We start from the raw sequence: 19,247 nt of genomic DNA on the forward strand, positions 1-19,247 counted from the left end.
CAGAGAAAGCCCCAGGTCCAGATGGTTACGTGTCAGAATTCTACAAATCTTTCAACCAAATACTTGCCTCCATTCTGCTTAAAGTTTACAATCCCATTATTCAATTCAGCATCGTGGATCTATATCTTAATAATTATAAGACCATTTTTTATACCTAAATCTAATGACAACGTTACTAGCACAAATGACTACCGTCCAATTGCCTTAATTAACATCGATATAAAGATTTTGTCCTCTATCTTAGCAAATAGACTAAAAAGCATATTACCACATATTTCACAGGACCAGCTTGGTTTCATGAACAATAGGCATGTATGGGACAACACTTTAACCATTGAAGCCATAACATATATAACAAATCTCGTCAAATCCCCCAAATATGCTCTTTCTGTTGATGCCCAAAAAGCTTTTGACCGGGTAAACTTAAAGTTTCTCTTTAAAACCCTGAAATATTTCTCCATCCCTGACGAATTTATCAAAATGGTTAAAACCCTCTACACTAAGGCTTCCACTTCCCTAACTATAAACAAAAAAACCTCCATTCCAATTCAGATTATTAACTGAACAAGACAGGGCTGTCCACTCTCACCCTACCTTTTTAATATTTATCTTGAAGTTCTATTGTTAAATCTAAGTCAGAAAACATTTCACCGTTCAATTTACTTATATAAAATACAAGTGAAATACACTGCCTTTGCAGATGATTTAAACATCTATTTAGAACTTCCCTCAACGGAACTTGTAAAAATTCTAAACTCTATAGACAAATTTTCTCATATCTCAAATTATGCCATCAACCCAAACAAATCAATAATCTTTCCGCTAAATCCCCTTGGACACAAATAATTTTTCATTCCAGAAATATTAATCACAGTTAACTATTCCCTAAAATATTTGGGTATAACCTTCGCTCGCCCCCAACAAGAGCTAATAAAGTGTAATTTGTACAAAACTTGGACTAAAATCACTGAGGATCTCACAAGATGGAAGAGTTTAAATCTTTTTCTTCTCTCATAAGCAGCTATCATAAAAATGAATATTCTCCCCAAACTTCTCTTCCACTTCTTCCCCCTTAACCAAAACATCCCAAACACTTTTTTTTCAAAAATAAATGTTGCACTAGGAAAGTTTATATGGCACCCTAAAAATGTTAGAATCAGCTACAATAAACTTATACTATCCAAAGATAGAGGAGGATTGGCCCTTCCGGACTTTCTGTCATATTACCATATAATTAATGCCAGTCATATTTTACACATTGCTAACTTTCAACAATCAAACAAGGACTGGAACCCCTTATGGATAAAAATGTACAATGCCCATATAAAAGCATCTAATCTCAATCCTAGAGCAATTCTCTTTCTTAACAATAAAACTCTTAAAGAGCATAAAATTCATCCTATATTAATAAAAAACATTAATGGGTTCCAATCACTGATAACTTCCCTTGGCTTGCGACATTCCTTAACGATGGCCCAACCAATTCATCTTAATCAAAATCTTAAATTGGGTAACAGCATGCTAAATCTTGATAATTACCCTCTCATTAAGAGCTGTACAGTCTGGGACTTCTACTCAGTTAAAGACTTACCATTTAATGAAATCATGTCCGCTTTGGCAGTGACCAAGGAATACTATATAATAATTAAACAAATATTTTACCTAATTTCTTTGATCACTGATACAAGGTCAGCTACCCCCACAGAGTACCATCTTTATCAGTCTCTAATAACCCAACTTCTATCAAGGTCTAAAATGTTTTCCAAGGTTTATAGTCTAGTAATAAAAATAAAATACTAAGACAAGTTATTATTCTCTAAATATTGGGATGGAAAAAACAAGGAAATTACACTTAGCCAAAAGCTTGATGTGATTGATGCTACAATAAAGTTAACCCCTTTCAAAAAACTAATTTGTACCCGGTTCATGATAAACAATAACACATATTACACTCCAGCATTCCTAAATAAAATTAACCCAAATACTTCGTCTTTTTGTCCAACTTGCCCTAATTCTGTTGCAGATGTACTCCACATTTTTTGGTCCTGTAAAAATGTGTATAAACTCTGGTGCTCCTTAAGAGCATGACTGGAGAAAATGGTTTACATGAAGTCAACTCTATTTTGGGAAATGGCACTTTTAAATATCTATCCAGGTTCGTTTAAACCTGAAATTAAACTTAGCATAGTGACATTGTGTGTGATACGCAAAACTTATATTACCTTAAACTGGCTAGACAGAGCCAAAATGTCCTGGAAAGACTTCCAATCGATGGCTGTGAAATATGTTTTGGCAAGTAAACTAAAAACTACAAGCAAGAAGAAGTTAAGTTACTTTCAGAAATATTGGAATAACCTTCTAGATGTTCTTAATCAATATCCTACTTGGGTTGTTCCCCCTTTCTCCTCCTATTATCTGTAAATACTTCTTCTCTTCATTATTTATCTCCAGCAGAACCCTTGAAAGACTACAATTATCGTGACCCTTTATGATATCTTTTCTTACATTTGTACAGGCAATATACTCTAGTTTCCCTACACTAACTCCTTATCACTTAGTGACAGTTGCTTGTATATATTGTATATAGTTAAATCAAACAGGTTTTAGGAGTACTGATATACCTTCACACATCTGCATTCACAAATACCTCCCAGCAAATCCTGTCTTTTAAAAGAAGCTAAATAATTATTTTTGTTATATCAGTACTGAATGTACCTGTTCTTAAGCAGGATTGTATGAAGATTTTTCACTTATCTGCTTTGAACCTATTTGCATTGTGTGAATTATTGCTTTGTTTTTGTATTTGTGTTTTTAAAAATGCTAATAAAAATCAGATTGCAAAAATAAAAGAACCCACACTGTAAAAGTTGCAGACTCCAAATCTGACTTCAAACCAGTGACAAGTGGAGTGTACCACAGGGTTCAGTCCTGGGTCCTCTCCTGTTTGGTATCTACTTCTCTGAAGTGCAGGCTAACACAGAAGGCCTCTGGCTAATGAAGTTTGCAGATGTCTGCAAACTAGGAGCCATAGTTGAGTCCCCAAATGATGTGGACATCCTACAGAAGGATCTCACTGAGACCGATGCCGGCATGGCCTCAAGCTCAATGCCAAAAAGTGAATTGTCATCCCCTTTGGTAAAAACTTTGTGCCGATGAACTACCACATAAATGGCAGTCTACTTAATGCTGAATGTGTGATAAGAGACCTTGGGACCCAGGTGGACAGTAGACTCTCCTTTGATAATCACATCGCCACAGTAGTCAAGAAATCCTTCTATGTGGCACACCTCATCACAAAAGGGTTCTCATCCAGGAAAAAATATGTCATTGCTCCCCTCTACTCAGCACTCATTAGACCCAATATAGAGTACACCGCCCCTTTTGGAATGTACCTCACAAGACATCTGCAGCAACTGGAAAGGCCACAGAAGTACCTCACAAAGAGGATTACTGGTCTCAAACAGATGCCCTATGCAGACCGTCTCAAAAAACTCCATCTTTACTCTGTAGCATATCACCTACTCTAAGGAGATCTCTGCCTAACATATAAATCTATGTCAAACCCAGAGCTGTTGGACATGCTACACCTAAAGAAATCCCAATCCCTCCGAGCTACACGCTCTAGGGACCTAAACCTTGTCACCACAATAAACAGGACATGCTGGAGGGATAGATTCCTGTCCCAGAGACTTCCTATACTCTGGAACAAGCTACCAATCTATGTTGAGCAAAGTTCCTCATTAACACTCTTCAAGAAAAATCTTGATGAGTGGATGGGTAACAGGAAATACACCCCGGGGATCACTTCTGTGGCCCTGCTTGACAGGGGCACAGGAAATTAACTTTCTTGGGTGGCGTAAGCCAGGGACCCTTGCTGGCTAGGCTTACTTAGGTCCTTGGGCCGATAGCCTAGTACCTACCTATGAACATGTATATGCACAAACATTGCCATCTTTCCATGGCATTTTTCACTTTGGCTGATCAGGAAACAGTTTTAAAAAATACAAATGAGAATGGTGCTGGAGAAGGGTGTTTAGCCAGTGGCACGGCAAAAAATTAATTTATGTTTTAATTAAGTACTAAAATTTAAAGTCATTCACTGTACTGCTGTTTAAATTAGTTCTTAAAAGTAACCTTATGCAAAGTTTAAAAAACTAAGTTTAGAGAAAAGCTAGAACACTTAGAGTTAAATGTACAGACACATATAGTAGATGTATATGTATTGCTCCAGTATGATTAATATATTATACAGCTGTCGACTTGTGTGAGAGCTTGTAATTTGGTTAAGTGACCTAATTTGTTAAGTGTATTTTTAGTGTGTGTGTGTGTTATTGTATTGCTTTGGTGTTCAGAGGTTCTGGTGGTGCTGTGTTTTGGGGCATGGGAAGTGTTTTAGGGGATGGTAGTTTACATTTGTGGTAGGAACCATCTGTGTGATTCTGGAACAGTTTTCCTTTATATGCCTTGCTGTACAGTCCCAGAGTTAGTGTTTATATTTAGTATGAGGGGTGTGGTGTTCCCTTAAACACGTGTTTTGTTTTTTCCATTGTCAGTAGTAGCTCATGCACTTTCTTGATAAATTGACTCCCAGTATGGTGGTAAGTTAATGAAATGGCATATGCATGTACATTCTTGTGTGCATACAGATATGCACATAAATGTTTTTCATGGCCTAAATATGTTTATTTGGCTGGTTAATAAATAAAAAAGCAACACCTGTTGCATATTGGTTGTTAGTAAGTTTGCAATAATTTTTTATGCAACATTCTGTCAGTGTTGTAAACTGGATGCAGGTTTAGGGAAAACTGTGTGTTTCTGTGTCTTTAAGCTCGACGATGTCACTTTTCAATTTCTCTTCTAATGCATTTTTGTTCATTTTTTTAGCTCTCTGAGCTGGCCTTGCTTCATGGCTACCACCCAGTAATCTTTAGCAGAAGGGGCCATAATGGATGTCCTTTAAACACTCTGAAGCTTCAACGCTTTGGGGATCCTTCTGATCTTAGGGAGGCCATTAAGTACATTCGATTCCGGTACCCTGTTGCTAGACTGTTTGCTGTGAGTGAAAGCACAGGGTCAGGTCTTCTTCTTTCCTACCTTGGTGAATGTGGCTCTTCAAGCTATGTGACAGCAGCAGCCTGCATCTCTCCTGTGTTCCGTTGTCAGGAGTGGTTCGACGTGGGATTACCGTGGCTTTACCACTGGATCCTCCTTGTCTATCAGAAGGTGTGCCTCAGCAGGTGAGACAGATCAATTTACTAATATAGGTTACTTTATTTCTTTGTTTCTGTTATGAACACTTGCACTAAAGTTTTTGTTTTTTTCTTCCTTTTTTGTTAACTGGGTGGTTGAACTAGTCCTGGGGCTCATCTGAACCATGATCCTTACACAGCAGTAGAGTTAAAATGGTGTACTTTGTGGTTATATTAATTTGGAGGTTACATTTCTTCCTGTTGAATTGTTAGTTGCATTTGATAGTAAATTCTGATAATACACAATAAGGAAACTTTGTATGATTTGTGGAAGGTTACATTTGCTAAAGGTATATTTGCATACATTTGAGGATCTGCTTACGGATTTATGTAAAGAACTTTCTTCTGAGGCAGTAATACAACAACAAAACAACAAGAAATACATGATTATTCTAATTTATGCATGTACAAGTATGGGATACTATTTCTAGAGGCAATAGACTTCAGATCCTTATATTAGTGTACAGGTAAGTTAGGAAGTGGCACCTGGGGAAAGGAAATAATCATTATTACCAATTATCTATAAACCAAGCACAGGCTTGATTGTCTTTCATGTGTCCAAGATGTTTAGCACTGAATTGTAAGTATATTAATCAGAAGGTGGATATTTCCATGTCAAGGGTACTGTTTTAGAAAAAAAGCTATATTTCACCAGTAGCTTGGTTAACCTGGGGTCTTTGGACTGACAGGGTTATCCAGATCAGTACACAAGTCCAATGGATAAGATCTTATTTAATTTGTTTTTAAGTGATGGGCATCAATTGTTGTGGATGAGTTCAAAGGGAAATTGTCAAGGGGTGCAATGTAGATTTGTGCTGCCCTGGGGAGGCACTTAACAATCAGGAGTATAGTGTAGTAATGCTCAGTTCTGGGGTCTAGAGTTGAAACAAATTTTGTCGATATTGATTTGAGGAATCTTGATATTTTCAATTCATAGATTTATAAGTAGTTGCTAGGCATGCAGTCCAGGAGACCCTTAAGGAGCCTAACTCAAATTCTGAATTACCCGAAAGCACTAGCTGGTTAAGTGACTTGCTCTAGGTCATGTAGTGGGTAAAGAGAAGTTGGAAAGATTCATACCCTGAATGATTTAGTCTCTGTGATGGCTATCAGAGCTTTAGCTAGAATTTAAGGAGATTAAAGGCATGGCATATGCAAGTTTTGCAATTGCACTATGGGATTGAGGGGTAGGTAATTGGAGATAGTTAATAAGCTAAATCACTGGTATGGGATTAAATTAGAAATGTTGGTGTGTTGTCAAGGTATTAATGGTGTTGCATATGCTCTATCTTGTCATCAGATCAGAGTTTTTGTTTCCCCAAAGGAGTATTGAGACAGTCTGTCTTTGTAATGTTTAATGTAAGATGGGTATAAGAAGCCCTCTGAGAAAGATGGTTAAAGCTTTCTTGTTTTTGTAAACATTTTTTTCAGTAGCTAACGTGGAAGGGCCAGAGCTTGGATATTGTTTGTGTTAAGGGGAGTATTGGTGAAGGAGGGATTAAAATGGTTATGCTGATGATGAATAGTGAAAAGAGAATTTTGCTTAGAACAGGGCCTAAAGGTATTCCGGAGATTAAAGTGCCTGAGTCTGACTGAAGGTTCATATTTTACATAGTCAAGTTTCTGTGAAGAAGAGAGAGACAGAGAGAGAGAGTTTTTAAACCAAGCTACAGAGCTGTCTCTGAATCCTATTTCTTTAGCTTTTGAATTGGGATTATGTGGTCCACAGTCTGAAAGGCTCTTTTCTGAGCTACAGGAAATCCTGCGTCTATATCAGCATTTCGAAAATTGAATAGTTCGAATCACTAAATGTCAAACTGACATGATCGAACTATCCAATTTTCGAATGCCGAGAAAAAAAAAAAACTAAAGGGTGCAGGCAGGGGGACAAGCCCCCCTGCACCCCCCATAAGGGGGACTGCGTCCCCCACACCCACCACTACTTAAATATACCAACTCTGAGACCGCACTACATTGAGGTAAATGGAAATCTCCCCTTACAAAGATTTCCATTTACCCATTCGACGTTCTGCACTTTCGGCATTTTTGATGCGACAATATTAAATTCGATATTGTCAGCATTCGAGATGCTGATAGGGAGCCGGAAATCCCAGATGTCAGCCTGCTTTTGTCCACAGAGGTATAGCTTTTAAGGTATAAACTACTGAAAGAGTATTAGGTTAATTTGTTAAACCTGAAACCATAAGTTAAGATAGTATATTGACAGCAATTCTGAGAGCATCAATAGTTTACTCCACATTTTGGGAACCCATATTATGAAAGATTTTGAAACAGACTAGGTTGTAGTGACTAAATGCAGTGTGAAGTGATTACTGTAAGAGCTACACAGGTTACATGCAACTGTTTAGTCTTTAAGTGGTCAGATATGACACTCTTTCAATTGCAGTATCTTGCATATCATGCAGCAGCAAGGTATTATAGGCCTGTCATGTATGGAGGGTTTTAGCTTTTTGCATGGTGATACAATAGTACAGCTGTCCTAAGCCATTCACTCTGAATTTGCAAGTCTTAAGCGTGTTTATCTGAAGATGGTGCAGTTTGCCAATGGCTAAAACTAACCATTAATTTTCATTATTTTAGTAGTTGGATTCTGAGTACTTGTCTGCTTATTTATATTATTAAGATTATTTGTTTGTTTTGATACAAAGGACTGTAATGGTCCACAACAAGCTGTTGCAGGTAAGCATTTCACATCACTGTATTGTTTTGTTTTCTCTGTGTGGGGTCCTGCAGTTTGGTGGTTTAATGACTCTGATTTCTAACTGGCTGTTTTTATTGATTAAGCTCAGACTGTTGCAGTGGAACATTATACACTGTTGTCATCAAGATGTTATGTTGCTGCATTTTTAATGCTGTTTTCTGTGCAGTGTGGCAGTTTAGATGTTTAAAGATGCTGTTTTTCAGTCATCTGTTTCTACTGATTTCAGTTTGCTGCTACAGTGGATTATAACAAACTGTTGTCATTATCACGATATCATTATTGCATTTTAAATTTTCATTGTGTGTGGTCTGCTTGTTTGGCAGCTTAAATACATTAATTTCCAACATGCTTTTTTTAATGATTCCAGCACAGACTGCAGTAGTGAGCAGCAATGAAGTTTTATCATCAGTAAGATGTTCATAGTGTGTGTGTGTGTGTGTGTGTGTGTGTGTGTGTGTGTGTGTACATGGGTGGGTGGGTGGGGGGTTTTGCACTTTGGCAGCTTACAGACCTAGATTTTTCTCACTGCTTACATTTTTGAGATGACTGCTGCTTATGTATAGAATCATGTCATTCCATTTTATTTTATGCCACAAACACTGATTGTGGGAGTTTGACAGTTTATTTTCTCAGAGTGTATCTATTTGTTATAGCATTTTTCATTTGAAATTTTTAATTATTGCTCATTCTTTCATGCATTTTGCTTTGATTTTGTATAAGGTGCTTAAGAAACAGGCACTAAAAATAAAGCTGGAGTGCAGCTTAGTCTATGTCAGATGCTAATGCAACATTGCTGACAACAGCCCATATTCTAAAGTGGGTAAGTGTACTTCTGATGTCCTCAGTAAGTGAGTGTAAAATGTTGTAGCAGTGACAGGAAACATGTTTAGTCTGAAAAGGACTTTGTCACTGTGTGAGGAGAAGGGAGGTGTAGAACTAGCTATATAAAGCCACTGAAATTTGTCTGCCTTGAAATAGTTGAATGCCTCGGTGCCTATCAACTTTACTAAGTCTTCCGAGTTTCAGATAACATGGTCAAAGTTTTAGATAAACTTTTGATGCAGCTTTATTTTCATCACCATTAGTGCAGCTTAGCCAGATATTGTGTGAGATTACTGCTAATTTTGCTAAAATATACATGTATAGCCTGGATTACCAAGTCATCAATGATTAGTTCTGCAGGGTTTTTGGAAAGGTGCCTTTTGTGTGCATCGAATGAAGGTTCAAATAACTATGGACCCAAGATGGATCCCTAGGGGACTCTTGCAGTGCCAGTGACTGTGTAGGATAGGTATTGTTTGATACTCATCCTTAAGGTCTGGTTGCAGAGGTAATGTTGCACCCATTTGATTGCAACTCTGAAGACTATAATAACCTAAAAAAATATTTTTTTGTTGCACTGAGATAGAGACTTTTAAAAAATCAGCAGGCACTGTACCATCTAATTTAACCTTATTCCTATTTAATTATATGGTAAAGTGTGATTTTTAGGGTGCTATGACCTTGGTGGAATCCATAATAGCTCTTGTTCAGAAGATCATACGTATTAAAATTAGTTCAGCAACACAGCTCTCTCAAGGGTCTTTCAGAGTGGTGCAGTGAGATAGACTGGTCTCTAGGATTTACTTTTGTGCATAGGGCCTTGTTTAGGCAGTAGCAAGAATGTGGCAGATTTCTACAGATGGTAAGTTTTCCATAATCCTTTGATTATATTTATGATGTGCTTGACAAAGGCTAATATAAGACAAAGGATAAACTTGTTTTGATTCTAATAGGAGGCTGTATTTCAGTGCTGAATTTCTGATGCATATTGACGTCAACTACTGCAGTTGTAGCATGTCCGTGGTGGGACTAATAATATATCTTGTATTCATTCATTTTGGAAAGCCACTTATTTTTTTCCTATTTGTAAAGAGCTTGCAAAAACGCAATTGCGCATATGTGCCCATGGTTATGCTTAAGATTACATCATTTCAAAAGCTGCACAGAAAAAAAAAAACAGTATTTCCCTCCAGACTTTCACTAGCTCTCAAGAGCCACTGTGGGAAAAGTCTAAATTCATTATTTTACAGTAAGCATTTTCAGCACTACCCACAAAGTTTTGGAACCCAGCCAGTGACCAGATTCAGAGGGCTGAAAACACAGAAATGTGCTAATTTCAAACTGCGTGTTATGTTTGTAGTACTATCACACCCACATAGATGTCAACGACATGGAAATGCTTGCAAATTCTTTTAAAAAAATTCAGCGTCAGATCTCTCAAGGCATAAGTGGCACATTTTTAGGCTTATTCAAGCAAGTAATCTAATTGGCTGTATTTGCCCCTTGCCTCTACTATCACTATACTTCTGCATGTGCACACATAGTTTAGGCAGTCTTGGACAATGTTCATTTCTACATTGCAGCCAACATTCTGCTTTTTATCACAAAATTCCTTGGCAAATTTTCAGAATTTATCACAGAATGTTTAAAAATTATTTATGTTGTTTAAATGCATTTATTTTCTTAATGAATACTGACATTTTGCACACAGAATGCTGTCTGGTTAGTGGAATCTTTAAGTAACACTTCACCTTGTAGGCTTAGAAGTGGAAGGTAACTTGCTGTTTTCAGCAGATGTTCAGTTTTGCCTCATTTCCTTGACATGCAACTCTTTATTTGTCTGATGCAAAACTGGCAATATTTTACTTTGGGATTCGCCTTCCTCTGGTTGCAAAGGCAGTAGACAGGCACAGTTGTTTGACAGCATTGTACACTGTACTTCCTATTGTGACAGCAATAGTCAGTGATTGAACCCTTGAGACGAATGTTACAAATAAGCAACAAATGTGCAGATGATAATATCAATAAAAGTGAACTGCTTAAAAAAAAAAAGTCTCCTATCGGTTGTTTGCCAAGGCACCCAAGGAGGACCAGTATTCAGTAGATTATAAGGTGGTGATCTACCAGTCTACTCTCTATTTTATATTATATGCATGCTTTCTGCAATAGAATATGTATATGCTAGTTATAGGGTAATTTATATACTGAGGTTATACTTGGAATGAGGTTATACTTAAAAATGAATAAAAGAATTTGTAATACCATAGCATATGAATTTCTGTTAGAAATGAGCATGATGCATTCATAATAGTCAAAAATGAACAGTGTCCCTTTTACGTGGATGGAAAGATCACAGCAGTGGACGTGACAGCTGGAGCGGTATGACATAGCATGCCTAAAGTAGGTCCCATTGTAAAGTATCACCACACAATTTACATATATAATCTTGTTTTACAATAATTGAGTGCTAGTTGTCAGTATAGTTAATACTGAAGTGATTGTTACCACAATGAGAAGTGGTATCTAAGGATCAGCACATACAAAATCTTAAAGTAAGGGGTATGGTTTCTGTACCTACCACAATAACACAGAACATGCTTTTTTTCTCCATGCCTGCAGCCACAGAGGATGAAGAAGAAATCAAAAGCTCACATACACACTTTAGTTACTCAAATTGTATAACATTAATCCACATAAAAACTAATTTCAGATGCAGAGATACCTCTGGCATGTGCAGAAGACACTGCCAGCTCTTGCCCCATAATAAGCTACATGAAGTATAGCCTGATCAAATGACTTATCACTGAACTGGCTTACTGATCTGTGACTGGATTGCCTGCAAAATGTGGTCAGGCAGACACATGCTAGACTTGTACTGGTCAGTGTTTTCCCCAGGTCTGCTTTGTCCCTGGATATTGTGTCACAGTGGAAACAGTGTTTTGTTTCCTTTCATTATTACTTGGCCAAGAATATGGGTCATGAATTTGGGTTATTGTCACTGTGTCAAGTTTTCTAGGTAGGAGGAGGTGAGCATATGCGTTTACCCAGATTTGTGTGTTAATGTAATGCCCTGCATACCTGTACAGCAGTTAACAGTAATGGTGAATTCCTTTGAACTATTGCAGTTCCATATTATGCAATCCTTGGCTAGATGGATTATTCTTAGCTTTTTTGGCCATACCTAGCAGTGCTGCCTTGTATGATGTTTATGTCTCTAAACTAGTGGGCAGTTAGACTACCGTGGCTTAACTTTGGCTTCACACTTCCCTTAACTATAGGTAAGCACTTTCTTGTGTGTAAATAAACTTTGTATGTTGACAGCTTCATCTGTGGAGGAAACATCCTGGTAGCATGTGACTGTCTTAGTTTAGTGTATAGTGTATACTTTCTTCTGTCTCCATAATATTAGAGTTGTTGAACCATGAAGTAGTAAATAAATGCTTAATGGATATATACATGTATTGTGGCAGATGCCTGCTTGTTTGCCTCCTTCAACAATCTTGCCAGCTGTCCTTCTGCTATACCTTGCATCAGCACCAAAGGGTTCCCAAGTTTGTAGTGCTTCAATTTTGGAAAGATTCCCATGCTTGTAGCTTCATTTGTTTCCATCTTGGATGTTGCTTGTAACATCTCTTCATTCCCTGCTGCTTTATAATACTGATTAAGAATGCCTCTTAGGCATATATTTTACCCATATAGTAAGACTGTAAACTGCATGAGAAGTCATTATCCACCCTCCTGACTGTGCAGGTTCCTCCACCGGAACAATGATTCTCAGATCATTGGCCAGTATCTAGAGTTACTTGACTTAACCTAGCATGGATCACCAGATGGTAGTGTAAACTGGTGAACAAAATGATATTTTTCTAGTATGACAACTTCATTTGCAGGCAGTTTGAGTTCCATTGAGACATATTAATCTGGGTGACTAAAGCTTTTACAGCTGCAACTAATTAAATGTAATGATGGCTTATTGAAGTTGTGGCAGGTACAGTAGACTCCCAGTTATCCAGTCTCACTGGGACCAGACCTTAGGCTGGATAAGTGAATGGCTAGTTAATCAGAAAATACATACAAAATAGCACTTATAGGTTATAAATCAACTAGAATAACATGGTTTGTGTTACTATGCATTTTTCTAATGAATAAGAAGTTTATAACTCAAATGTCTGTCATTATTTAGCCCAGATGAGGCAGAACTGTTCTTCTCTGTTGTCTTTTGCTAGGACTATGGCAGAAATTTGATGGCCGGTTAAAGGCCAGTTAAGAGGGAGTCGACTGTATTGTCTTTGTGTGTGTGTGTGTGTGTGTGTGTGTGTGTGTGTGTGTGTGTGTGTGTGTGTGTGTGTGTGTGTGTGTGTGTGTGTGTGTGTACTTGATTTAGGAGTTGCTTGCATATTTTTGACAATGGCTTGGATTTTCTCTACCTTTGAAACCATGTCTTCTGCATGTCCAGCTTTATTTTTTATGTTAGTGGAATCCTGTTTTTATTTGGTAATCTGTAGAGTTTGTTTATTTGTGTCATTCAGCTTTTCCCGGTTAGGGGTCGCCACAGCGGAACTCCGGTCCGCTAATGATTGGTAGTTGATTTTTACGTGCCGAGTTACCAACCCTGACGCACAACCTTCAATGAAGGTACGCCCATTCACGCATGTCTCCACGGAGAAGACGGTCTAGCTGAGTATCGAACCAGACAGCATCTTATTGTGACGCGACAATGCTACCGCAGCACTACCACTGTGGGTTTTTTTGGTAATCTGTAGAGTATTTTACAATATTCCAAAGATATTGATGTCTATCCTGTTGTGGATAATCCTTTGGAATTTTGTATTTCAGCAGTTGTCCATTTCTTGTATTGTACAATCTTAAGATGGTGCTTGGCATAAAGTTGTTTTTCCAAGGGTAACTACATATATCAGTATGATACCACTGCATTCAGTTTATTCATCAGTTAATAAATGTGATGTAATTTTTCAGCCACTATTTTCGCTTGGCAAAATAAGCTGAAATGAGGATTGTGAATGACAGGTAATACTGATGAAATATAGAGGGAGGACACAGTGGTATGTGAGAGGCATGCAGAAGGTGGACACAATGGGTATGTGAGAGGCGTGCAGAGGGAGGACACAATGGTATGTGGGAGGCGTGTAGAAGGAGCACACTGTAGTATGTGGGAGGCATGCAGAGGGAGCACACTGCAGTATGTGGGAGGCATGCATGCAGACCAAGCACCCTATGGTGTGTGAGAGGCATGCAAGGGGAGCACACTGGAGAGTGACAGCTGTGCAGGGGAAGCACACTGTGGAGAATGACAGACCTGCAGACTGAATGTATTGCAGCATGTGAGTGAGGTATGTAAAGAGCTTAGGGTGTTGCATGTAAGGGGGGATAGAGGGAAGTAGGCTGTGGTGTGTGAGAGGCATACAGAGGGAGTAGTCTGGTGTGGGTGTAAGAGAGGTGTGCAGACTGTACTGCAGCATGGGAGAGAGGCATGCAGAGAGATTAGGCTGTGGCATGTAAATGGGGAGGGGCAGAGGGTGTCTGTTGTATGTGAGAGGCATACAAAGGGAGTATGCTGTGGCATGCAAGAGAACCATACAGTGAGAGAGAGAGAAAGAGAGAGAGTACATTGTGACATGTGAGCGAGGTGTGCATAGGGAGTATACTGTGGCACGGGAGACAGTCGTGCAAAGGGAGTGCACTGTGGTATGTGAGAAAGGTGTGCAGAGTGATTGTACTGAGGTTTATTTAGGAAGAGGAAGGAAGAGGAGCTATTAAGAGTCGCAATTAAGATGAATGTTTAAGGGATACTTAAGACTTTTTTTTTCCTGATGCACCTTTTATTTAAATGGTGCGACCTGTGTATTTTGCGTAGTCAATGAGGGAATTAAGAGCAGACCAGTTCATTTAAGATTCTTTTCTGTGCAGATAGACACTCGGTATCTGATCAAAAAAGACTAGCTATACTGCTTAATACTTAACATAACTTCAAATTGGAGATAACTTTCAGAGATGTACACGAGTCTAAACACAATTGATGTATCCATGGCAATTGCCCCTTCTTGTATATTATCAAACCAGTTTTCATGTATTCCCTTAAATAATTATTACAATGTTCATTTATTGTCTACACTTAAGAAGTGTTCTATCTCTTGCATGATTTGGTGTTGATGCAGACAAACATTTGGTCTGGCAGTTGACTCAGAGGTTAACTTTGTGAGCCATAGTTCTGGTAATAGAGGGATTGATTTCCCTACGCTCTCATTTGCCAGCTATGCGACCTTGAGTAAGTTGCTTACCTAGATATTACTCCTGGTCTTCCTTGAAAAGAGACTGTTTGCCTATTGGGCTTACCTGATAATTATTTAATGTTTGTGTTATGCACTTGATTTAAATTATCACATGGAATATTCAATCTGTAAAAACTGGGTGCTGCATAGTGCAAAGATACATACTATTTATTAAAACCAGTCTACGTGTTTGTATACACAATGGATTAAATTATTTTTTCTGTCTCTCTGTCTGAGAGTTTGCTGATTCATTTGGTGTGTTGGCATGGTGCGGATACTTAACATAACTCCATCAGACTGGCTCAAAGCTTTTCTAGATGGTGATGCTTGAAAGTACCTGGGAGTATGAATGGCTCCATCAGTATATTTTGCTGAACATGCTCAGAGAGTCATAAGTAAAATGTACACCTTGATGAACTTCTGGTATCTCTTGTGTTTAGTGCTGAATGTTCTATCCATCTTGGTCCCACCCAGACCACACAGACATCACCACCACTACAGACCGCATCAGAGAAGAGCAGTAAACACAGGGGATACTGAAGGTTCATCTCAGCACTTCACCATCATCTCAGCTATGATTGATCCCATTGTGCTGTGCATTGTTGACAATGCCATTGTGTTAGACTGTGACGTGTGCATGGTGCTATCTTCCACCACCGGTTAGCTGCCGACATTGCTCATGTTCCAACCTGTTGTACTGGAGCTTCTACCAGTCGAACCTGTGAAAGCATATAGATAACACATTCCTGTGGCAAAGTTGTCAGTCTCAAGAACGTGGTAGCCAGGCTACATAACACCTGTGTATACCTATAGGCACATCTGTACCTTGTGTTTGAGTTGTCATTGTTATAGTCTTACTGTCCCTGCATGTCAAATAAGTCTACGAGTTTTTCTGAGTAAACCATTCACAGTAGTGAGTCACTGCCCTACAGCAACAGAACATGCTAGAACTAACCTAATGCATCTCCTGTGAACACCCAGACAGACGTTAATACAGAGTTTCCACCCAGTACACAAGAAGGGTGTGTAGGTGGTCCTCACTGCTGTGACTCCAGGGCATTCCCTGACATAAGTATCCCCCCTTGGCATCAATCAGTAGATGTTCAGGTCAGTGATCCAGGCATAGATGGCCTGTAACTGAGCCAAGTCAGAAATGTTGATTGTGCTTTGTGGCCTGTATGAGGAAGTGCAGCCTCCATAAGGACTACAGGGAATCCAAAATGACATGATACATAGGGACCTGGAACAGAGACACCTACTGAGGGCAGTGGTGGCCCACTTGGCAACCATGTTTTGCATCTATGAGAATGGTGTTAAAAGCTCGCTGTGGCTGTTTCAGGAAATAGACACACAGTGCCTATTTAAAACTGAGATTTATACAAATGGTACACCACATTAGGGAGTCAGTAACACTGTTTCCACTGTTGTTGTTTGTCTCTGACCATTGATTTTTAGATACTCATATGGTCATAGCCAGTGCTGTTCAGCTGTACTGTGGAGACATCCCATAGGGCCAGACAGTCAGTGTCTTGCAGTTCCACATCATTTACTCTGCTGTAGCCCCACCATGTGCAACACCTACCAATGGCCATCAACAGGGTCATAGATGCTGACATTCTACTACCACACTACTTGGGGAGAACTGTGAGGTACCCACACTTGCATTTGAAGTGGTACATTATCCACTAGACAGGATGCCTCAAGTCCTGATCTTGCAGGGCCACATGGTACACTTGGCCAGCCTTCAACTTATGGAAGCTCCATTCCATCACTAGAGGATGTGATCCCTGCCTCTCCTCCACCTCCTAGTTATATGCATGGCTACTGCAGCCATTACCCATCCCACGTTCACCTATGTTAGCATTGCTGTTTCCTCTCACTATCCCTCATCCCACCTGTGCAAATAATGACTCTGGCTGCACCCCCCCCCCAGCTAATTTGGGTTTGCTCATGTCTGATGCACGGAGTCAGAAGTCTAGACATGCATTCTACAATATTTTGTGTCTACTAAGCTGCCTAGGTCTGGGGGCTACAGATGGGGTCATCAGCCACAGTTTCAAGACATATCCTGCTGGCTACATTCATGGAACCAGAATTATGGACTCTGTGGTGGCAGTATGTCCAACTGTCAACTGTGTGACACTGTGGAAAGTCACTCTACATGAAGTGCTGGTATATGTCATATTTGAGCCTGGTATGGGAATCCTGTGAACTGTCTGGATGATGCACAGTCTCATTTTATGCAATACCCTGTGCATTCCACATCACCTGGTAGTTAGAGATGAAACCCTTATACTTAAAGTATTTGATGCAATTTCAAGCAAGTGGGGCACTGATAGCAATGTGGGTGCAGTCAATGGCCCCAAAAACCTTATGGAAGCAGATTATGTTCTAGAATGTCTGCATGGTAGTGGCTCTCTCCTCTACTGCAGCATCTTGTTAGGAGTTTCTGGCCTTACAAATTCTACAGCATTTTCCTAAGTGTGTTCCCTCTTAGATACTGAAAGGTCCCTGTAAGCAAAGATGGTTTATCCTAAGCAGATCTTCAAGTCCACTGGGATAAGCATTCCATGTGTATCCATGATTCCATGTGAGGGCAGCATATGTCTGTTATCTCCCATATAGTGTGCCCATCCACACCATATTGTTCAATAATAACCGGTTTTGGAGATGATGGAATGTTAGCCATTGGTGGATCCCCATGTGATGAGAGGCGGACAGTGATGCACAGCGTTGTGGACACTGGCTCAAAAGGCAGCAACTAACAAATATCCTAATAGAGATGCTCCTCCTAAAATTGTAATGTGATTGAAGCTTCTGTGCACCAAAAAATCCTGGCATTCAGAATAGCCGATCACCACAGCCCATTGTGTTAAGTTTTCTTTTGTTCCCCTTCTGCTTCATTCTTTCCAATCTCTCAGTGCCCCCCATCCATTTCTAGGTATGCCAGCCTGTCCTATTCCCATAGATAATCTCCATTCTAAGACTGGGGCGAGCTTGGAACCTAAGGGCACTTTGGAGGCTGTTAATTCCTTCCACCAGGGGATTTTTTTCATTTATGACCTAACCCTTGGTTTCTCCTCCCCCCTGCCCCATTCACCTGCTACATCCAAGGGTCACTTCTATGCATGAATAACACCTTCCCGCATAAAATTCTTAGACAATCCCCCCTCCCCGAAATGAGCATGCCCCATCCCCCTTTGCCCCAAACACCTGAGCTGCTAATTGAACCTAGGTAGCTTGGGCTATAATTTGGGCTTTAGCCATTTACACCATACTGCTGGCACCTCATTGCCTCAGTTTTGTACATTTCTCAATTGCTCTGCCATGTTTAATTTAATCATTTGCATATGAAATTAGTCTAATTAGCATGTTGGTAATTATTTACATGTTTTGCAGTCATTTGTATCAAGTGCATACTGCATTATTTCTGCATTAGTAAGGTTGCCATATATGCATCTTTGAATTGCCCCCTCCCTGCACAGATTATTCATCATACTGTTTTGCATAATGTTGTGCAGTTTGTTTCTAAATACCACTCAGAATATTGTTACTTAAATCATTTTTGTTTTAATTATTACTGACCATATAAATATGGTTAATAAAATATACCATTAACAGGCATGTTCAAGCTTCTTTTAGGATGCTTAGTTTTGAGGTAAACTAGTAATATGTATTATTTATTAATGCATTTTAGTTAAGCAAGACTACTGAGTTTTCAAAGTATTAAAAACAAAAATTAAGCACACATTTCAGGCTGGTATGTTTTGTACTGACATAGCAGTGGCCCATGCCTATAATGGGCAAGGCAGGAGAATAAAAGTGATGGTTGCCCCATTCTTTAGAAAAAAGTTATCAAGTATTTATTGATGTTGGATATATGGGTTTATTATTCGGCACTGGCAACAACCCACTTTTTCTCATTTTGTACATTGGGTCATAGACTATAGACTATCACCTAGACCAAATGTTCACATCTGCAGCAAATGCTGACATTTACTGTAGTCATTTGTTTTTTTTTTTGTTTTTTTTTATGTGCTATTAAATAATAAAATTCTTTTACCAGCAAAGTAGGTTTTAGCAGAAGCCTTGTGCAATGAACAACATTTTAAACATGTTCTTACTTTTAATTATCTGCTTTTTAGAATACAGCAGTATAATGCA

The 19,247-nt window shown here is 39.0% G+C and overlaps 1 protein-coding gene across 1 annotated transcript in view; it reads left to right on the plus strand.

Moving 5' to 3' along the window:
* LOC122787577 (protein ABHD15-like) overlaps positions 1–19,247 on the plus strand; it is a 197,594-nt gene that overhangs the window by 125,479 nt on the left and 52,868 nt on the right. Inside the window, exon 2 of the mRNA XM_044054362.1 lies at positions 4,885–5,237. Within this exon, the coding sequence (XP_043910297.1) occupies positions 4,885–5,237 (353 nt within the window). The remainder of the gene's footprint in view (positions 1–4,884; positions 5,238–19,247) is intronic.

Source organism: Protopterus annectens, chromosome 13.part0 (assembly GCF_019279795.1).
Source record: "Protopterus annectens isolate FY-2018-M chromosome 13.part0, PAN1.0, whole genome shotgun sequence".
Classification (NCBI taxonomy): domain Eukaryota; kingdom Metazoa; phylum Chordata; order Ceratodontiformes; family Protopteridae; genus Protopterus; species Protopterus annectens.